This window comes from Fundulus heteroclitus, chromosome 22 (assembly GCF_011125445.2).
Source record: "Fundulus heteroclitus isolate FHET01 chromosome 22, MU-UCD_Fhet_4.1, whole genome shotgun sequence".
In the NCBI taxonomy this organism is placed as follows: domain Eukaryota; kingdom Metazoa; phylum Chordata; class Actinopteri; order Cyprinodontiformes; family Fundulidae; genus Fundulus; species Fundulus heteroclitus.
In genome coordinates, this window is record NC_046382.1 from 10948859 (window position 1) to 10972527 (window position 23669).

General features: G+C 42.7%; 1 protein-coding gene across 3 annotated transcripts in view; it reads left to right on the plus strand.

Annotated features, from left to right (window-relative positions):
- ttc7a (tetratricopeptide repeat domain 7A) overlaps window positions 1–23457 on the plus strand; it is a 76669-nt gene extending 53212 nt beyond the window's left edge. For all 3 annotated transcript variants that reach the window (XM_021316337.2, XM_021316338.2, XM_012862373.3), the window contains 2 exons: window positions 1290–1492; window positions 22400–23457. In XM_021316337.2, coding sequence (XP_021172012.2) covers window positions 1290–1492; window positions 22400–22618 — 422 coding nt within the window. In that variant the 3' untranslated portion in view covers window positions 22619–23457. The remainder of the gene's footprint in view (window positions 1–1289; window positions 1493–22399) is intronic.
- The last annotated feature ends 212 nt before the right edge of the window (window positions 23458–23669 follow it).

Here is a 23669-nt window from a genome sequence, read left to right on the forward strand (position 1 = left end):
CCATCCATCCATCCATCCATCCATCATTCCATCCATCCATCCATCCATCCATCATTCCATCCATCCATCCATCCATCCATCCATCCATCCATCATTCCATCCATCCATCCATCCATCCATCCATCATTCCATCCATCCATCCATCCATCCATCTATCCATCATTCCATCCATCCATCCATCCATCCATCCATCCATCCATCCATCCTTCATTCTGTCCATCCATCAATCCATCCATCCTTCATTCTGTCCATCCATCCATCCATCCATCCTTCATTCTGTCCATCCATACATCCATCCATCCACCCATCCATCATTCCATCCATCTATCCATCATTCCATCCACCCATCCATTCGTCATTCCATCATCCATCCATTCATCATCCATCCATTTATCCATCCATCCATCCATTTATCTATCCATCCATCCACCCATCCATCATTCCATCCATCCATCCATCATTCCATCCATCCATCCGTCCATCATTCCATCCATCCATCTATCCATCCATCCATCATTCCATCCATCCATCCATCCATCCACCCACCCATCCATCATTCCATTCATCCATCCATCCACCCATGCATCATTCCATCCATCCATCCATCCATCATTCCATCCATCCACCCATCCATCCATCCATCCATCCATCCACCCATCCATCATTCCATCCATCTATCCATCATTCCATCCATCTATCCATCATTCCATCCATCCATCTATCCATCATTCCATCCACCCATCCATTCGTCATTCCATCATCAATCCATCCATCCATCCATCCATCATCCATCCATTTATCCATCCATCCATCCATCCATCCATCCATCATCCCATCCATCCATCCATCCATCCATCCAACATTCCATCCATCCATCTATCCATCATTCCATCCACCCATCCATTAGTCATTCCATCATCCATCCATCCATCCATCCATCCATCATCCCATCCATTTATCCGTCCATCCGTCCATCCATCCATCCATCCATCCATCCATCCATCCATACATACATACATCCATCCATCCATCCATCCATCTATCCCTCCATCATTCATTCCATCCATCAGTAACACCAGAGCTCTGTAGAAATACCTGCCATGAATTCATTGTAAACTTTTGTATTAGACTTTAAAGATGGGCTTAAAAAGAATGTAAAACCTCTCTTTTCATGTCCTCTTCCACAGCTTTTCTACGCTTGTTTTATTTTGACATTTTCTGTCGTTTGTTCCTGAGGCAAGCTCTCACCTCGTCCATCCGTATCTCTGTCCCACCTCTCTGTCCTGCAGGGGAGCTGTTCATGGCGGACGGCCGGCTCAAGGAGGCCCAGTTCTGCATAGCAGAGGCCAGCTCACTCTCCCCCAACTCCCACTCGGTGCTCCTGCAGCGGGGCCGCCTGGCCGAGCTCAGGGGCCAACTGGACGAAGCCAAGGCCCTTTACGACGAGGCCCTGGCCATCCACCCCACAGGAGAGCACATACTGGTGCAAATGGTGAGTGACGGGAGAGGACTTAGAGGCTCCAAAACTTAAAACGTATAGACCGCTGCTCTGTTTTGAACATGAGTGAATGCATTGATAGATTGTGTGCTTTTTTTTTTTTAACTGGGATGTTATGGTGGCAAAGTGCGTACATTCAGAAGAAACTGATCCATTTGTTTACTGCATTTATTCTATCACACATTAACATTTTTTTAAACAAATTGTCTAGTTTCACTGGCACAGCCCCCTCTTTTCCAATAGAGCAACACTTAATGTTCTCCTATCAATGTTATTTTAACTAATGCCGATGACTGGGATGGACTGGCGACATGTCCAGGGTGCACCCCGCCTCTCGCCCAAGGACCCCTGTAGATAGCCACCAGCCTCACTGTGACCCTGCAAGGATAAGCAGAGAAAGGATGGATGTTTTTTTCCCAAAATGTTCAGTGTATAGTAAAAGATGCATTTATTTTGAAGCTCACACACCTTTACTAGGGTTGACATAAGAATGGAGGGTGCTTGAAAAGTCTACATCCCGTGATCAAGTTGACGTTTCGTCATTGACTTAAATTATATTTCTCAGTTTGTTACACAAGACACTGACTCACATATGCTGGAGGAAGGTTCATTCATTTAAGATTTATATAAGATTATATAATTCTGCCACAGAATAAGATCAGCTATTATTAACATTTCCTCGCAACCCACTTGTTGTTCCTACTGTCAGATCTAAGTGACGTAACACGGTGTAATATTACAGCCATAGTTAAGACAGAAAGGTGTAGCGGTAAAGCAAGAATGATGTCAAACACGCCTCTGCTTTTCCTGTACTGTCAGGGAACTGTTGTTGAGCTGGATGAAGTCTCTCACAATCCTAATAAAACATCCACGAGCAACGAGCAGATTCAGGTCCTAACAGTCAGAGTAGTCAGTTTTCTGTCTTTGTCCACCTTCCTTCTCCTCGGTGTAATCTGGCCAGGGCTACTCTCCAGCGCTGGTTTTTGAGGGTATTGTTGGATAGTTTACCTAAGGTGTGTCCTCGCCATGTTCACTTTCACTTACTCACCTCCATTTTTGTTGAATTCTGGTTGAGTTTCATACAAAGGTTGAAATTTGGCAATGTTTCTATTACATCTGAATGTAGCAAAGACATTGGTTGGCGAACCCCTGGGGGTCTGTATTGAGGTTGTTGTTGTTTTTTTCACGTCCAGGGAACCAAACCAAATCTTGTTGTGGGTGGAAAATACCGTCTGGGGGCAGAGCTTTAGTGGGCACTGAGAGCTTTTTTTTTCCATCCAAATTCAATTCAAATTCAAAACTACTTTATTTATCCCAAAGGGAAATTAAATGATGTAACTCATTTGGTCAAGGAGTTGTTGTAGATGCTGATGGCTGTGGGCAGGAAAGATCTCCTGTATCGACCCGTTTTACAACCAATCTGTAGAAGCCTTTGACTGAAGAGACTGTTTTCCAATGACAATGTCATGAAGAGGATGTTGAGGATTGTCCATAATGTTCTTTATTTTATGCAAAATCCTTCTTTGCATCATCGTCTCCAGAGGTTCCAAAGTTGTCCCCAGAACAGAACCAGCCTTCTTTATCAGGCTGTCGAGCCTTTTTAGGTCCCTGGCTCTGATGCTGCTGCCCCAACAGATGATGGCAGAGGAGATGACGCTCTTAACAACAGACTTATAGAAGATATGCATCATCTTTCTGCAAACCCTGAAGGAGCTTAGCTTCTTCAAAATGTACAGTCTGTTCTGTCCTTTCTGGTAGACAGCTTCACTGTTGCGTCTCCAGTCCAGTCTTTTGTCCAAATGAACACCGAGGTCTCAATATTCCTCAACCACCTCCACTTCTTCTCCCATGATGGATACGGGTTCCATCTAATCCTGTTTCTCCTGAAATCTACAACTATCCAATTTGTTTTGTTCACATTCAAGATGAGATGATTGTTTCCACACCATGCCACAAAGCGGTCCACCAGCTCTCTGTACTCCGCTTCTTGTCCATCTCTGGTACACCATGAGTTTACAAAGTTGAAATGTATATTTTAGTTAATACGCACACAAGCTTATACTGAAATATTTAGGATTTAATTTTCACCCACAGAGATGTTCTTGGAAAGACTGGTTTGAATCAGTGAAATTTGAAACGCCAATGATATACATATATATATATATATATACACAAAGTTATCTGTTATTGGAAGGGCGGGACTGCCCAAGGAACAACGTGGTGAATGAGAGATCATATGTTCCACTTTGAGCATTTATTTGGTCTAACTTAGACTCTACAGCCACGTCAGCTGAACAAGCGTGCTTTCAGTATTATGAACCCATATGAACTGCTGCACCTTCTCCTCCCCACCAGGACTTTTCTTGGATAATCAGACAAGCACAGTGCTGTGAAAGGGTTTGCCCTCTTAGGGACTTCTTCTGTGTTCACTTTTCTTCTGGTTGTTTCAAATCGTAAAACTAATTTTAATGTCAGAAAAAATAATCTGAGTCAAAAATAAAATGCAGTTTTTAAATTTGTTTTGTTTTATTGCTTAAGGGAGAAAAAATGTACAAACAAACCTGGCCTAAACCTGATAACTGGCTGTTGGACCTTTGGACATAGCAACTTCTCTCAAGTGTTTGGCATAAATGCCAAGAAGTGTTTTTTACATCAGTGTGGACACTTTTCAATTTAGCCACATTGCAGGACTTTTCAACCACAGCCAGCTTGTTGTAGTTAAACCAAAGAATCTCAATGGAATCCTGGTTTGAACTTTGACTAGGCCGCTCAAAAACATTCATTTCACATTTAAGCTTAAGGTCACAAACTTCTGGCTGAACATCCTCCTCCTTGTTTTTCTGTGGGAGAGAAGAATTCACGATTTCATTGATGATCACCGCTCACCCAAGTCCTGAAGCAGCCAAGCAGCTCCTGGCCATTAAAAGTACAGCTACCGTGTTGACTGTAGGAATGGTGACATTTTTTCTTCTGAAATGCTTTTAGTTTTATGCCAAATGAAATGGGACTCTCACTCTCTACATTTCCCAAGAAGTCCCACTTTTGGGAGGCAATTATATCTTAACATAAGGCCAGGTTGATTTAGATATTTTTTTTCCCTTAACAAATAAAATCGTATTTAGTCAGGTTATTCCTGTTCTATATTAAAGGTTTTTGATCTAAAAAAATTCACTGTGACAAAAAAGAAAAACAGAAGATATTTTACTTCCTTGGATCTCTCAGCAACTAGCACAGCCAAGCCTTGGTGCAATTTGGAGGTGTGTACCCCACCCCAGCAGCAAGCACACTAAATACCCCTTTCTATCCACTAGAAGCCTTAGTGTAGTGTGATATTCTATTTTTTTCAAATGTGCAGCGTGGATTGTTCAGTCATACCTTGTGGTGAGAAACATTTGGTTATAGCAAGAGTATTCTGCTTTACACTACAATGATGTACAGCAGTCGTGTTGCCAAGCATTACATTTGTGTACTTAGAGCTTTTCCATGATAGTCTGGGTGTGATGTGAGGTCAGAAATGTTGTGCATGCTGAAAACAGCCCCAGGAAACTCTCACATTTTAACATGTGTAACAGGAAGCCCTCTGGTTTTCCTAATTCAACCCTTATACCTGCTTATACTCACAATTTGAGGATGACACTTATACGTTTATGAAACAAGATGTGCTCTTTCACAGAAGATGTCGCAAACATGAAAACAAATGAAAGTAACTATACTTCAAAAATGAAAAACATAGTGCCTGAAGTCTCTCGTTTTCTCTCCTGATCACTCCCGCTCTCTTTTTTTTTTATTTCTCCCTGGCAGCTATTTTCTCTCTCTCTCTGTGTCACACTATAAAGATCTCTAGTTCCCCACTTCCTCCCACTCCCACTGCCCAGTCTCTCTGCCAGTCTGCCTTCCTGATGACCCGTCGGATCGTCCACAGCCACTCTCACCTCTGAACTTCCTCTGTTGTCATGGCGTAGGGATCTTAGAGAGGGATATCCCAAAAAACAAACAAAAAAACAGGACCATCATCCAACAACACACACGCGTACGCACACATCAACTGTGACCGATCTGGTTTCCATGGTTACAGTAGATGTGCTGCTTGATATTTTGACTCCAGCTCTTGCCATCTTGTGACCACATAAGGCTAATGTGTGTTTGCTCCTACTGCGCTCTTTGGGATGGATTTGTGCGTCTGCATGAAAGTGCAGTCCCAGGGGGTGGACGAAGGTTTGCATCGCTCCCTTATTTGGCCTGCGAGAGAACCGAATCCCGGGGGGGGTGAAAAGTTGAAACGGAGCCAGCTGGCCGAGTCCCGCTCTGGGTCTCTTACAGGACAGATGTGCTCTCAGCCTGAGTGTGTGTGTGTGTGTGTGTGTGTGTGTGTGTGTGTGTGTGTGTGTGTGTGTGTGTGTGTGCCAGCTTTCCTCCATGGATTTGGTGCACATGTGGACTCTTTGTGCCTTTTTTTTTTTTTGCAAAAGGCACACAAATGTATGCAATTGGATTTATTTTGAGAAGAGGTAATTGACCCACATAGAGAAATTCCGCGTGAAACACCAAACGTCGTGGGTTAAGGACTGCATTAGAGGAGTAAATGGAAGAGACGGAGAGAGAGGAAAACACTGTGTTGGACGTTTTGATTTAAAAAGACTGCCCATGTTGTGCCTTGCATTAGCCTTGCTAAAAATCCAACCTACAGTCTCTGCAGCTCGACGTCTCAGGCTTCATGCGTTTATTTTTGTACTGGATCTGCTGTGGACACATTGTGTGCCGGTGGCCCATTTATTCTGCTCTGCCTTAAGGGGGAATTCTGATGATATTCTTGGTTGATATTTTTACTCTTGAGCTATTATTCTGCAAAAGTACATACTGTACTGTGTGTGACCGTCCTTTAGATGCTTTTGAAGCTTTTAGTGCCCAAGCAACAAATGAAAGACGCACCAACACAGGGAAATGACAGCAACGTTCTCTTATTTTCATTTGTTTCTCTCTGATTTTCGCAGTGAAATTTGTTAGATCTATGAAACAGGAAGATGGCTGCCTTTGGCGTTTTATATCGTCCGACTTAAAAGCTTTTAAGCTTTGTTAACAACTGTTTTTACCCATATTTATTTGAGCCAGGCATTGGGCCCCTGATGCTAACGCTGCTGTCACAATCAACACATTTTTACAATTCCTGGACAGAAATCGCAGACACACTGTTGGAAGAAAGTAAGAGGCTTAAATGTTGAAAACAACTGTGTTTTCTACTTATACGTGTCGTGGAGTGTAGTACGCTTGGCGCATCGCTGCCCTCCAGAGTCTAGGAGAATAATGCGACTTCGGAGGGAAAGCCACGCGGAGCATAAATGCTGCAGACGTTGGGTCTGCATGTCTCATTTCAACGCAAAACAACATGCATCAAGTATAAACCTTTCGGATCGTGCTCAAGAACCGAGTGGCAATCTATGGGATTCTAACCGGGGATCTTGGAGCCTTTCCGGGATCCTCTTCTCTTTCAAGAAGAGCATTTGTGAGGTCAGACAGTAACGCTGGACAGGAAGGCCTTGCAGCCTCTGCGCGCTCATATTAAGTTCAGTAAGCTGTGCAGGGCCAGTCAAGATCTTCCACACCAAACCTGCACATCCATGTTTTGATGGACCGGTGCGTTGGATCAGGAATGGGCCGTACCTAAACGTCTGTGCGGTCAAGCGGGTGTGATTCTCCTGGCAGCTGCTAAATCCAGACTCGTGGGTCGGATTGCCAGAAACAGAAAGCCTCCAGTGAACCTGTCCCTGCTGCTAGAGAACCCAGTAGCAGCGTTCTCTACACCACTGTCACATTTGGTGATGTAAAGCTTGAATGTCGCTGCTTGGCCTCTAAAACCCATCCTTGAAAACTCTCTAAGCTCTGTCTCTAAGGAAATTTGGTGATCCCTAGCATCCCCTGAACCCAACTCTGTGATTTTACTTTACTTCTTGGACAGACTTATTGCCGACTCTAACCACTTTGTTAAAATGTCACTAACAGTTAAATAATTTTGTTAATAAAGAGAGAGGCACTTCATAATTTAGACTTAATCAACTCAAAGGGATTGAAGGTACCTCAGATTTAACTGTTATTTCTTCTATTTAGCTAAAAGTTAAATGAGAAACAATAATTTTGGAAATTGATTTGATTGCAGGGAGTAATTAAATAGTTATGAGACCAAAAGGTGCTAGTTTTTTTGTGTGCTGTGTGTGTCCTGTCTGGCAATGTAGCATTAAGAAATGACTTAAAGGCATACTATGCAACATTTTTCAGTTAATTAATGTGTTCCATACCGTTTTGGATGATTAAATGAGTCATTTCAGGTCGAACAAAGGTTTTCTCGGCCGCCCTGGTGATCTGTGGGGGAAATACCGTACTTGCAATGGCGTACCGCGAGCGAGCTATTTTTAGAAACGTAACGTCACGATAACGTCACATCACGTGATACGCAGTAGGGCAAGCTCCCGAAACCCGCCGCTGTTTTGCTTTAAAAGAGACGTACGTTAGTCTAGGTTTTACTCGGTAAAACGACTGCTTTTTCCAAATCTAAGACCATGGTTTTTAAACATTGTTGCTATGGAACGTGCAACAGCGACTCGAGGTACGCTGATCGGCCGCATATGAAGGATGTTTTCTTCAAGACTGCCAAGCAGAAATGTGTGCGCTTGGTACACCGGTGCGGTCGGCCTACACATATAGCAAGCCTTTTGTCGGAGGAAAGGGCCCAACCGAAGAACATCCTGACCCAATTCCAGCGACATCAAGTAGTGAACAGGTAAGAGTATTTTGGTGGCCGACATGTTAATAATGAAGCGCCTGCTACCATGATAGCATATAGGCTATCATGGTAGCAGGCGCTAACATGATACCCTGCTACCAGGATAGCTTACTCAAAAACATTTCAAATAAGACAAACATTAAACATATACCGATTCCTGGACGGTGATTACAAAAAAAACGGCCGATGACGGCATGATCGCCGCGCAGGAAAAAAAATAAACAAAGCTTACCGTTCGATCAACTCGGCCCGTTTTCCGGTCTTTTTAAGCCCTCGACACTCAAGCCATCGTTTGAGCTGAAGGTTGGTGTGTTCTTCGACAGTTCGACCAGTAATCCGTGTGCCTGGAACATCGTCTTGGGAAAGTTTAATGGCTGCAAAGTCGGTCATATCGCTGGTTCTGTTGCGCGTGTAATAACTGGGTTATCCGTGCTTTCTCTCCTGTATGCCCTACCTAAGCGGCAAAAGGGGCGTTGCTCTTGAGACGGTGACGTCACGTGCACGGTACGCCATTGCAGGAGCCCTCGGCCCGCACTCACAGGCTCAGAAGTCTGGTGCAAGACCGCGAGAGTCGGTCTTGCTTTACGGCGAGAACTCCATGTGTTTTTTCCCTGCCATTCACTATATGCACGCGCGAAAGCAACAACAAAGAACCGCGTGTTAACGTCAAATAAACATGAAAGCAAATAGATTTTTCTTTTTATTATTATTTATTTTATTTATTTTTTTTATGTTGGCGAGACGTTACCGCGGCGGCCTCGCCAAGATAGCGCTGCGGGAAACCCTGATGTTCATACTTTCACTGTGTTAGTCATTGTTTGTACTGCCGTTTTTTTCGACTTTTCGTTGCGTTCGCCTGTCTGCTAAGCTCAAAACAACCGCGCCTGGCTTGACGGAGAAACCAGAACAGCTGAGCATCTTTACGACAGTGCACTTTTACTTTCACCCTCTGGGGGGAGCCTCGCTGGAAAATCAACCCCGGTTGCATAGTATACCTTTAATGCCAAAAAGAGCCCAACAGATTTTACTTTCACAAGTGGAGCCTTACTGCTGTCGCCTTAGTGCTCCGCTTGATTTATATATGCAAGAAGCTTTATTAGATTTTATGCTGGGACTATTTCATGTTCAATGGCCACTGTTTTTGTTGTAGAACGGGGACACCGTTCCATCTGTTGCTCCACTGATCAAGCGCCTTTGTCAGCACCTGTGTGCACATGTCTGTGAGACAGATGGAGAACACAGTGATCAGACGGTGATGCACAGGAAGCGGTACCAGGAAGCAGCGACGTACTGCGGGTGAAAGCTGTTTAATGTAACTTCTAGGACACTGGCCCTCAGTTTTGTCCATCACGGGTGCAGCAGCGTCGTCGCTAACACGTTCACCCGTCCGAGCCGGTGTGGTCTGTGGTACGACTGCTAACATGTTGGCGTGTAGCCGAGCCTAAAAACGCGGCCCCGGCTTTGCTTCCGGCGTTGCAATGCGATGAATCCAACCCACTCCCAGCGTCTTCCACGTCTCATCCCTTTCCCTCTGTAGCGGAGCCCGCTGTGAGTCAGTCGGCCTCGCAGGCGCACAGGCTTCCACTTTTACTCCTCTCCAGCAGAGGCATATTCACGCGCGGCCTTACATATGCATGCGTGCTCTCAGGACGAGGACTTGTGCTCATTGAATTAATCGCGTTCCAATTATCAAATGCTCACCCATCTCTCTCCCTGTCTCTCTCCCTCTCTCCCCGGCTGTGTGGGTGGGGGCGGTTGTCAGCTGATTAGATAATGCAAATACATTATTTATAACACTTTGGCCGTTCTCACCGCTTTATGGAATTGCCTAGCAACCAGGGAAATATATTCTATTGAGCAGAACCTCTGATAACCATGAATAGACAGAGAGAGGGAAGAAGACTGAGTGAGACAGGAGGAGCAGAGCAAACTGGAAGGAGGGGGGGGGGGGCAAACAGGGAAACGACTGGTGCCTCTGTTGCTATGTATGGCTTCTCTGAGCTCACTTATTTTTAATTTTTTTTTGTTTGACGTCTGTTTTTTCCCTCTCTCCATCTTCCTCTTTCTGTTCATTGTTCCCAGTTTAGCTCCTTCTCTTCGCTCACACAATCTCTTCCTTCCTTGCATTCCTCCTTTTGCCTGCCTCCAATTCTGCAGGTTCCACCCCTTCGTTCAGTCTCCTCTCCTCTGTCTCTGCACGCGCATATGTTGCCGAGACAAGTTGACGCTCGACCTCTCCTTCCAGTGCGTCTCCTTTCGTTTAACGGTTCCCTTTTTTAGGGTCCATCTCCCGCTGTCCTCCTTCTCTGCGTCACTTTTCTTTTTCACACCACAGACTGAAATCGCAAAAACTTTCTCTTGCTGTTCTGACCTTCCCAGTTTTCAATTCCCATTTCTCCATTAGATCATGAAGTTTTTTGACTATTTATTGGTGTTTATTTCTGGCTTTAAACAAGATGCACACTTTGTAAATCCGTCAAGTCCCATAAGTTTGAATAATTTATAAATATTGGGTTGGTGTGACCCAGATGGCCAACCTTGTTAGTCATCCTTATTGCTCTCTTTTTGCAGTTTGATTAATGGCTGCAATTTAGTTGACTCTAAAATGTCCGATCCCTGGGATCCTGAGCAGGACCTAAAGTATCCACTGCAAACATCTTGGTGGGAGTTTCATTTCCACACCTTCAGGGGTCGAGCCCGGTCCGAAGCCTCAGCTGTTTGGGGCTTCCTTGGCGGCAAAAAGGGGGATCAGCACGCTGTTAGGCAGATGGTGATAATGTTAAGCCTGAATTTTGTATAGTCCCTTCAGCGAGTTCGGGTTCGCCCCGAGTTCTCCTCCCAATGAGACTTGCCCATGAGGGCCTCCGATGGGAGGCCTCCAGGAGGAATCCTACTGAGATGAGGCCTGAACAACCTCAACAGATGGCTTTCAGTGTTGAGGAGGAGCAGCAGCTGCACTCCGAGATCCCCTTTAAATAGCAAACCTCAGCACCTTTTCTCCTCCCAGAGCCATGCTGCTACTTACACAGGACGCTCACTTCGGTTGCTCAAATCTGGAGTCAAATTCTCTGTGTCATGACCATAGGTGATGGTTGGAATAGATAGCGTGGCGGATAACCAAGACAGACCAAAATAACACATTACTGCAGATCCAATCCATTTCTCCATCAACTATTCACTTTGGCCGTCACTTGTGGACAGGACACCAAATTATATGAAATCCTCTGCTTGGGGCAGATGCCGACCCTGACGCAGACATAGCATCCAGCCATTTTCCAGGAGAGAACCATAACCTCAGACTTAAAGGAGCCAAAAATTATTTGTTTCTTTGCGATGTTGCTCTATCCCTCCTCTATACCTTTAAACCACTTCAGTGTTTCCCCCTCTGACTTTGATTTCTCAGTTTTTAATGCATACTCTGGAAAAATGGAAATATAGAGATTTCCAGAGCCATAAGAAGCACCTGGGTCAGCATTAGGTGGCTTTGCAAACAGGAAAAAATAATAAAGAAGCTGGTGAAAAGAACATTTTGAGAAAGCCTGTCAACTTTTGGAGGAAACTGTATCAAGAGAATCGAGACTAAAGGTGTTTGATGGAGTATTTATTTAAGTATCTATGATGTAAAAAGGAGATAATTTGCTTAAAGCACCTCACCATAGTGTTGGAATGAATAGTAATCATACCCCTTAAAATGTTTTCACATGATGTCACATTTAAACCACAACCTTCTATGTATTTTGTGGGGACTGTCTGGTAAACCAACACAAAGTATAATTGTGAATGTTAAGGGAAAATGATGCAGGGTTTTCCAGATGTTTTTCAAATAGCTGTCTGAAAACCATCGTGTGTGTGTGTGTGTATTGAGCCTCCTTTACACTGATATTCCTGATTAAAATCCAATGTAACCAAATGCCATCAAATGTCACCTAATTAGAAAAGAAGAGTCCAACCATTTGTAATTTAACCTCAGTATAAAGGCAGCTGTTCTGTGAAGGCCTCACGGGTTTGTTAGAGAACATCAGAAAATAAACAGCATCATGTAGACCCAAGGAGACAGATCAGGGAGAAAGTTTGTAGAGCAATTTGAAGCAGGGTTAGGTTATAAAACAGCATCAACAGATTTATAAGCTAGGTTTGCTCACACAGAACTGTTTAATTTGTGCTCTGAACATCGAAAGCACATGGCCCAACTGCAAACCCGCAAATATCTGGCAGTCCACTTAAAGCGACCAATGGGGCAAGAGGGGCTTAAATCAGAGAAGTAGCTAAGAGCCTTTGCTGATTCTGGAGGAGCTGCAGAAATCCACAGCTCAGGTGAGAGAATCTGTTGACAAGATCTTCACAAATTTGGCCATCATAGAAGAGTAGCAAGAAGAAAGCCATTGTTGAAAGAAAAGCCACGACGGACCCTGTTTAAAGTTTCCTAAATTTTAAAGGTTTTCAATACTGGACTTTTTGGCCTTGCAAAAAATGCAACGTGTGGCACAATACTAGCATTTTGCATGCCATGTTTATTGTTTTGCTACCTTTAACAATTATGCTCTACACCAGTGTTTCTCAATCCTGGTCCTACAGTGCTTCCCCCAGCTCCAGCACACCAATCATCTGAACCAGGTGGAGTGCTTCTACTTGTGGGGGCAGGGAAACAGAAAACATGCAGGACAGCGTGGTCTAAAGACCAGGGTGGAGAAACACTGCTCTACATTTTATCGGTCACATAAAATCCTTATAATGCCTTTTGGTTGCAACATGACAACATGTAAAAAGGTTCACGTGTCATGAATACGTACACAAAGCACTGTATGTATAGTACATAGCACTGTTTACAATTGTGTTTGTGAATTATGTTGAAATAACAATAAAACATGTTGGGAACTTCATATTACAAAACATGTAATTATTAGGAATCCATAATTACCATAATGTAATGGAAAGTAATCTCTAAATCCATAGTGCGTAGAAAAATCAATTGAAGGCATTTTATGCATTCTTATCTATATTGTTTAGTTGTGGCAGTGGCAGTGTTGAAGTTATTAGATTAGTCTGTTTCCTGTAACGAAACCTTATCACTGGCAGCTTTATCTTGGTGTTTTGTTGCTGCAATGAATCACATAAATAACATCAGATGACATCAAACATCACTAATCTGAATTCTATAAACAAGTTTATGCTTGGTACATTTGAGGGTTTTTGGAGGTGGGGGTGGGGTTGTCTTTGATCCTTACTTCTTTTGCTTAACACACTTAATTAGATTTTTTTTAACAGTTTGAAGTTTCTCTGGAGTTTGTCTAATTTTGGCTTGAATGTGCCACTGCCCACACACTTGAACGGCAGTAGAAAAGATAAAAACTGCAGGACCAAGCTGACTAGGTTCAGTTGAGGTAAAACATAAGACATGGTTGGCTGGACTGCATGAGGAGAGAAACCAAACATGCTGTTTTAGTGTTATTGAAGTAGTGCCGACTTTAACATTATGTCAGTTTCTGACCATGGTTCCTCGCCTGTTCACTCTCCTCAACAGTGATTATCTGTATGCTTACACTGTTTGCAATGTTTGAATCTTTTTCTATGCATTTATTTGTCACAACCTTTTTATCTTTAAACAGTATTTTTATACATTCACTGACAAAAGGTGAAATCCAGAGAAATGAAAGAAAACTGCACATGTTGAAACGTAATGTAATAATTACCGGATCAGGTCAAATGGACTATGTTGTGGACAGTATGAGGGGTTTTCCACCAAACTCGTTCCAGGTCTAAACTGTTCCAACTGCTTGCTTAGCACCGGTTCTGTTTGCACCACCGCAGGTTCTGGCTCACCTGCCAAAAACCTGATGTCATGGCTCCGACTTTGACTTTTTTGACTACATGCTTCGGTTTTATACTATATAGTTAATTTGATCTACTGTACTTATCTATGATGCACTACAGTGGTGATTAACAAAATCTTAGAATTGAGTTTATTTCTGTGTTATTCATGTATATTCATGTATATTCATTTATAAAAATGAATGTACATAAATTAGCTAAGCTAAAGGCTAACCCTTACGGGCCGGCTTTACCCTGGCATCCAAACTGGATGAGATCCAGCTGAGGAGTGCCTTATGTAAGATGGACAGCTGTGTAGCGATATTCACAGCGATGTGGTTGGACAACAACATTGTCAGCTGCATCAAAGAGAGGAGCTAACAAAGACTACAGCTGAAGGGAGGATCAAAGGCTGAGGTTTGGCATTGTAAATGCATGACCTATGGTGCACAGCTACAAAAACAATCTACAACTTATGCTCTCTCGATCTTAAATATATGGCAGTGAAGAGCAGACCATTAAAGCTGGTTAGAGAACTCGGCTTTGTTATTATCCTTGAAGCCTTCATTCCACCAAGAGCTAACACCAAATTAGCCCAGGAGGAGCTCCATTGGTTCATCAGCAGCCAGATGAACTGTAAACCAGAAGCAGCTGTGATCATAGAATGGAGACGTTAACCATGTTGAATTAAAAGCTGTGCTCAACAAATTCCACAGATTCATAAAGTTTCCTACCAGGGCACATTAGACCAGGTCTATTGCAACATTCCAGGATGACATAAAGCTCAGATCACATCTCTGTGGACCCGATCCCTGCGTACAAACCCCTGATCTGCAGAACCAAACCTGTCTTCAGAACCAATCAGGTCTGGACTGAGGACGCCAGCTCAGCCGTACGGGATTGTTTTGAACACACATATTCAGTGTTCAAAGACAATCCTGATCTGGAGGAATACACATCAACAGTGATTTCCTGTATTCACTTCTGCACTGATGCTGTCCTACCCACGAAAACTATCAGAATGTTTTTTAACCAGAAACCATGGATGAAACTCATAATGCGGTCCCTGCTGAAGGCCTAGGATGCAGCATACAGATCAGAGACAGACTGGCCTACAGCGGGGCTAAGAGTGAGCTACAAAAGGGCATCCAGAAGGCAAAGCACAAGAGGTGTATTGAAGTGCATTTCAACAACAACCCACGCAACATGTGGAGAGGCATCAGGACCATCACAGATTATAGACACAGTGACCTGCAGCTCAGAAAGGACATCACTCTTCTCAAACCTTACCTAACATCTTCCCAACATGCGACAGAGGTGGAGCATCAGCCTCTCCTCCTGCATCTCCACCAAGTGACTTCCAACTTGATGAAGAGCAACATCAACGATGCTGCAGGTCCAGATTTGGTTTTAGGTCAGACACAAAAAGTATGCACTGACTAACTTGCAGGGTTTTCTTCTGGACATCTGCCTGCAGCTCTCCATGGTCCCTGTCTCCCTGAAGTCCTCCATCCTTGTGCCTGTCCCCAAAAGACCAACCATCACCTGCCTTATTGATAACTGTCGTTTTTGCTTTAAACCCCATCATCGTGAAGTGTTTCATGAGAATGCTTTTGAAGGCCATCAACAGCACTATCCCTGCTTGCCTGGACAACCTGCAGGACGCTTATTGGGAGAATCATTCCACATAGGGTGCTGTCTCGTAGGCACTTCACACAGCTCTGACTCATTGTCGACTATTCAAGGACTTCATCTCAGCCTTCAACACAATGCTTTCAGACATGCTGGTTCTGAAGCTCCACAACCTGGGATTATCTACATCGCTTTGCTCCTGGATCAGTAACTTCCTCACCAACAGGCCCCAGGTGGTGATGAAAAGCAAACTCACAACTGATCGACAACACCAGCACAATACAGGGTTTTGTCCTCAGCCCTTCCCATTTTCACCCTCTTCACAAGTGAATGCTCTGCTATCCACCTCACAAACATGGTCGTGAAGTTTGTAGATGACCCACTATGTGGTGGGTCTCATACCCAGCAATGATGAGACCCACCACAGAGAAGAGGCCCACCAGTGGTGCTCCAGGAATAACCTTATCCTGAACACCAGCAAGACCAAGGAAGTAATAATAGACTACAGGAGGTCCAGGAAGAGTGAACATGCTCTGCTTTGCATACATGTGGAGGTGGTGGAGCGTGTGGACAGCAAAAAGTTCCTGGCCATTCACATTTCCTCTGACCTCTCTTGGACTGAGAACACCTTCCACCTGTATGCCCAACAATGGCTCTTCTTTCTCAGAAAACTAAAACAACCTGGACTATCTACTCAATTTGGCCACTTGTATCTGGGATCTCGATCTTTTGATCATTATCCATATGTCATGACCAAAAGTGACAGTCAGAATGTAGGCAGACCTGTGAATTCAGAGCTTGCTTTTTGGCTTAGCTATTTCCTCAACACAACAGACCTGAGTAGTTTCTGCATTACTGCAGAAAAAGCCTCAATCCGTGTATGTCCATCTCTTGCTCTATCCTACCATCACTTGTGAACAAGACAACAAGATGCCTAAATGCCTCAACTTGACGTGAAGACTGTTCTCAAATCCAGAGGGGCAGTCCACCTTTTTTCCGGTAGAGGACCATGGCCTCAGACTTGGATGAGCTAAGTCCCATCCTTGACCTCAGGCCATGACCTTCACACTGGAGGTCATGGCCTGAGACACAACTCTTGCTTTGGGTGTAAAATGATTGGATGGCCCTTAAAAGCCACCCAGATACTTTATACTCCCACAGCATCCCCCCACAGGAGACACGGCCGAAGGCCTTCTGGAGATCCACAAAACATATGTAGACCAGAGAAGCATACACCCATGATCCCCTCAGCCATTATGTGAGTGTAAAGATGTGGTCCATTGTACCATGGCCATGACAAAAGCTGTGTTTCTCTGTATTGTTGAGGTTCAACAATTATTCAAAGTCTCCTCTTCAAACTCCCTGAGTAAGCTTTACCACTGTAATCCCTCAATTATTGGAAAACACGCTCTGGTCTACTTTTTAACAAATCGGGACCACCATCCCAGTCTGCCACTCAAACAATATTGTCCCAGTCCTCCATGTCACAGTGAAGAGGTGTTTCAACCATGACGGCCTTAAAAAAAAAATCCAGAGCCTTCAGAAATTCATCCAGAATCGCATCCAAATCTTGTGCCCAACCACCAGGGAGTTTTTGTCCTACCTCAGCAACCTCTGCCACAGTGATGTAATTGCCTTTTCCCGAGTCTTCATGCTTTATCTCTTCCACGGATGACATGGCGAGCACATTAAGGAGATCCTCAAAGCACTCCCTCCTCTGCCCAATGATGTCCTCAGTCCAGGTCCGCAGTTTCCCTCCCAAACAATACAAGCTTGGGATGTTTCTCTTTTCGGCTTTCCAGAATTGCTTTGAAGCCAACTGAAAGTTTCTATCAATAGTCTCTCCAGATTCCTCCCATGACTGAGTTTTTGCTTCTGCAACCACAGAAGCTGCAGTCCTTCTGGCCACTTGGTACCTGTCAGCTGTTTCAGGAGTCCCTAAGGACAACAAAGCCCTAAAGACCTTCTCTTCAGCTTAACAGCTTCCATCACCACTGATGTCCACCAGCCAAGCCACAGCGACAGGCGATAATAACCTTCAGGCCTCAGCTCTGTGAAGCCGCATTTGTAATGGAGATCTTTAACATGGTCCATTCCAAATCCCTGGTCCCAAGAGAAATTGTTCCAGAACTGAATGGGAGGGATGAACTGCTTGCACATGGCCACTCTGGCTCACTGTGCTACTGTAAAACCAACACCTATAAAATGTATTATATGTTCTCTTCCCAAAGTAGTCTTTCTTTATCCTGACTTTTGTCCTGCAACTTTTTTGTCAACCGTTTTAGACTCTTTTAGCCTTGAAGTTCTGTAGCCATCCTCAGGCCATTTATGTTTTGAATGTTAACACAGTTGACGTTTGGAAGTATCAACACCTGATTGAGCAGCATACGTATTGCAGCAATCCCATAGTTTCGTTGCAGACAAATAAAAAAACAAAGAAGGAGCAACTGTATGTTTCAAAATCTTTGGTTAGGTGAGCCAAGGCCGTAATACTAATTATTCTTTAAAGCTGGATGGACTTAATGTAAATAGGCTGGAAGAATGTCTTCAAACCAGCAGGGGCGCACGATGAGTGCTCTCACAAACACCTGCAGGCCCATACAGGTACTTGTAAGTGTGTGCATCCTTGTTCTCCTGCTCTCCTCTTACTTAGAAGTTTTGATGTCCTTGTGTTTTTCTCACACCGTCAGCGAAAAAAGAGGAAGACAGCGCATGCATATGTGTCTATGTGTGTGTGTGTGTGTTGTTCTCATTCAAAGTTGCATCAGAACCTGCAGACAGCTATGTGAAGTTCAGCCCAATTAATCTGAAACTTGTGAGCAAGGACGGCATAACGAGACTCGTCTGTCTGACCTCAGGCCAGCTCACTGTGAGTGCGTATGTGTGTGTATGGTGGGGTGGTGTGGGGGGGGGGGGGTGTAGTATCATTATACAGGGGTAATATTATGAAGGAACAGCTGCCTGTTGTCATTCTCTATGTGTATGTGACACAACATCTATAGCCTTAATGTGAGAGACCATTGAACATGTTTTTTCCAAAAAAAGTAAAAAACAAAGCAACTGGACTTGTTTTCCGTAGTTGAAGATACTACTGCCTAACAAAGGCCTTGTAATGGCAGTAGTATAAAGCTTGGTACTGCACATTACTCCAGACTTTTTGAATTGAGAAAGCTTCCTGGAGAGGAAGCGAAACGTCTTCAACTACGGAAAACAAGTCCAGTTGCTTTGTTTTTTTACTTTTTTTTGGAATGACTATGACCTGGATGACTGAGAATCTTCACCAGCATGTTGAACATGTTTGTGTATGAGAGATTTGCTTGACACTGTAGGCGAAAAAAACATAACACTGTTGACCTTTATGAGGGTTATAGCTTAAACTAAACCTCTTGTCAAATATATTATCTGTATACACACAAACACTGGCCATAATATGAATTGTGTATAGGTTATACAGTTTTATAATAAATTAGTTTAGTTACCTGCCTTGTCATTCCTGCTTGGCCAAGTTATCTATTAACTTGCAGGGTTCACAGCAAAGTCTTTCACTGTTAACCAACTGATGGTAGAGATTGCATGACCCATTATGCTTAGCAGAGCTTTATCATTCATGCAACAGAAACCTGTTTTGGGATCCTAAACTGTAGAGTTTTTTTTAGTGCTAAGACACTACAGGTCCACAACAGAAATGAATATATAGACGTGCTTGAAGAGAGGCAGACCGATAAATGCTTGGCTCAGATGGTAAAGGGATTTCGTACTAACCAAACCAAACCACTGGTTTACATGAGTCCATGTAGAATCTGCATTGTTATCATCGTTTTGTCTAAAACCACGTTCCCATTGCTTTGAAATCTTTTCGCAGCAGATCTCCTCTCTGAACCTAAACCCTGTCTCAACTTTTTTTTATATGCATTATGTGTGTGTTTATCTAACAATGTGCATCATCTCTGCTGAGGTTTCTTCTTAATCTCATCATTTGTGGATTTTCTCTCTTTAGTTGTTCAATCCCAGCTGAATGTGACCCCTTGTTATTGCTGCTTAGTTTTTGTTTTCATTTTTTCATCCTAAACGACTCGACTCTACAGAACAGCAACATCGTAATCCAAGATTTATCTTTTTTTTTAAGCCTCCATCTGCTGACTTGATTTTTTTTTATGCAAAAAATAATGTTTTAATGACATAAAATAAATAGATGTATATTTGAGGCTGGATGGTTAAGTAATGCTAGCTCAACATTGTACTCTTAGTATTATCTCTTAATATCTAGGTCTATTTAATATAAAAATTAATATAGTCATGTGAAAAATTAGGACACTGACACTTATAAACCTGGGCTTGTCTTACAAATCTTGACACGTAAATATATAATTTCTATTTTTTAACAATACAGAAAGATTTAAGTCGTATAAATGAAATTAAAAGGGAAGCAATGAGTTCTGTAAAACGTAGTGTGGAAAAAAAAAACTGACCTCAGTGATGCCGAGATTTATTTCCTCCTAAACGAGCTGAAATCACACAAACAGCATGTAAAATCAACACAAATCATGTCATTTTTATCAGGTTTCTAATGGGGACTAATGCATAACAATCACACCAGATGTTTTCAGTGGCTCAAGTAATTAACAAAGTCAAATATAATAAATTAGTAAATAAGAATTCTGGGTAAATAATTTAAAGGACACATGGAATAAGTACAGTACACAGAGAAATATTTTAAAACTATTGTGGAAAAGCCTTGTATATCATTTTCTTGTTTAGAGAACCTAGACATGCATTGCTCAGGTGGGATTTGTAGTTCCAGGGGTCTGTTCTAGACTCTCTTTGGTTCTTTCCTGGTATTTCACATTAATGGGTCTGCCATTCTGGTAGTTTTTCTTCCTTACTCTGAGACCAATTAAGTGTTTCATTGGCTGTGTGTTTGGGATTACAGTCTCTTAACTGGAAATCCACAGTCATTCGTCTTTTCTCCAGGTCCTTTTCAAGAATGTTTCATGTACATTTCACCATTTGTCCTGCGTTCAGTTCAGTAAAGTCCGGCGGTACCAAACGCTGCTTGACAGCCCGCACTACGATGTTTTTGGGTAAGGAACCATTCTTCCTCCAAACGTCGTTGCATCCTAAGAGTTCAGCTTTGGTCTCACTGGAACAGACTATATTCTCATTGGCGTGTACAAATCTTGTGCAGCAAATTTTAAACAAGATTCAGCATTGTTTTTCTTCATCAGTGGAGTCTTGTGCACGCTGTTTTAAGGTCTTCAGAAGCACTCTGCAAATACTCCTTTGATATTGGACTTAGTCTTTTGACTCCTCTGTCATAAATCTTAGGAGCAGCACTTTGCTGTTCCTTCAGATCCTGGATTATGCCTCCAGCGGGACATTCAGATGTTTAGAAATATAGCTGTGACCGTTTACAGTTGTACGATTTGCATTAAAATAGTGAAGGTCTCTTTGCTTTCACCTGACTGTCTGCTTGCTTTGTTTACTTTGGTAATGAGAAACCATTTTAGGGTTAACATTAAACTAACTGATATTAATTTGCACATAGAAGCAGGAATTTCTTATAAAATGAGTTTTTAACTGTTTTTTTGGCCTTCTCTGTCTTTTTAGCACACGATTTACTTCATGTTTTCAATACTTTCAAGACGGTAACTTTCCTGGGACATATTAAAGGAAGATGCCCTGTTTTTTAAGAAAAGCATCAAGGCCAGACTAACGTTTGCAGTAGAGTAGAGAACTTCTAGAATAATGACCTTTGAACGGACGAGTCTGAAATCAAATTGTTTGACACCATAACTGAAGGTGTGTTTGAACAAAACAGCCGCAGCATTCCAAGAAAAGCTCCTCAGACCAGCTGTGACGCATGGAGCAGAAAGTGGCATGCCAAAAAAGGTTAAAAAATAAAACAACTGGACTTCTCTTCTGAAGCTGAAGACGTTTCGCTTCCCATCCAGGAAGCTTTCTCAATTCAGGATGTCGGGAGTAGTGTGGAGTTCCCAGCTTTATAGACCTGCAGGCGAGGCCTCATTAGAGTTTAGATTCACCTGTAGATTAACCTGGAACTGGTCGCCCCAACAATGGAGAGAGTTGTTAGGCTCGTTGTTTGCCTGGCTCACAGGAGAAATGTTGTGGCCGCATGTGTGGAGGTGACACTTGGCAGGAATCAAACCTATCGCTGTGTTGTAGGCTTTTGAAATTTGAAACCTGAGCTCTCCTCCTCTGCTATAGGTTGTTTTTTTCTCGCTTTACGTAAATGGCTTCCTTCACTCCTCTCTTAAACCATCTTCACTGTCCAAAATGTTAACATTTTGGTCCTTATTCTTGAACCTTTTTGGGATTGATCATAACCTGGATGACTGAGAATCCTCACCGACAGGAAGTGTCATGGTTTGTGGACGCTTTGCTAAAGCAGGGCCTGGCCAATTTACCGTCACTCCATCCACCATGAATTCTACCGGCTGTCCATTTCTGTTATCTTATGATGAATAAAACAGGGTTATTTTTTGTTCAGGTTCAATTGAGGACTTTTTCCCCCAAAGATGAATAACATTTGAGACATTTGAGACATTATTAAATGAACATTTCTTTTGAAAACCAGGAACTCCATATTTAATTGGGTGTCTTACTTCTTCATGACTGCTTGTAAGCAATCATGTTATATTTCATGCCTCTCGCCTCTGTCTGTTCAGGGTCGCCTGCTGGTGAAAAGTGGCCGGGTCCACCTGGGTGAGAAGGTGCTGCGGGATGCGGTCCAGATCCACAGCACCTCCCACGAGGCGTGGAGTGGCCTGGGCGAAGCTCTGCAGGCTCGGGACTCCAGCCAGGCTCCAGACTGCTTCCTGACGGCCCTGGAGCTGGAGGCATCCTGCCCCATCAGGCCCTTCACCATCATCCCCAGAGAGCTCTGAAGAGCCTGGGGTGGTTGTGGACAAACATTTGGTCTCTTAAGTTAAATAATACGAAATAAGAAATGTCATCCTGCTTTAAATATCAATATTTTTTTTCTCAGAATTAGGTTTGTCTGTTCCAGCAGAGCGACGTATGGAAAACTCTGAGCTATTCTTCTATTTATTCAATACACGTATCCTAAATACTAATTATCATCAGTATGCAGTTAGCTCAATTAGCGTAGCTCATCAAACTGGCAAAACTCTAAATTCCTACATTCCTTTTTTTTTCTCCTAGGATTGTTCAATCTAATGTAATGTTCAAACATGATAAAAGAAAGATTTCATTTTTTTTTTTTTATTAAGTCTCACATTAGGCTTAGCTAAGCTAACTTTCAGCCGGGTGTAGCTTCATATAATGTTATATGATTGGTTGTTTAAACAAACAAAATTAACTTATGTTTTTACATTCAGCAGTGACATTTTCATTTTAAGCAACCCTTTTCAGACATGCATTTATTAACAGGGGTGTACCAATACTTCAGCACACAAAACCAAGATTTCTGGGGAAAACTAAAGATGTCTTTTTGTTTTCACAAAAAACAATTTATTAGAATACAATAATTTGCTTCTTTATTTCGGTAAGGGTATTATTTAGCAGTATGTGCCCAGGTACTTACCATTGCCTATCTGTTTATTTTATTTTTTATTTTTTTGATTAGCAATGAAGCTATTTTATGTGTCTGAAAAGGGTTAGCAAGAGTTATTTGTCACTTGCTTCTTGTTCAATTGTCTTTTTTCCAAATCAATGTTTGATCATTCTTTGCACTATTTATAATAAATTATTTGAAGAAACGTTAGTATTTTTCCAATTGTTTCAGTGCAACTATTTGCATGCATCTCCTATGGAGTTATTTATAAGTCATATCTGTTCCGGGTTGTGACAAATAATGTGTATTATTTTTATTTCATAGCAGACAGTATATGTGGACAGGTGCTGATCTTTATATGAACATTTTATGATTGTTTTTTTTTTCATTATTACTTTAAATCCTGGCCACAAACACTCACC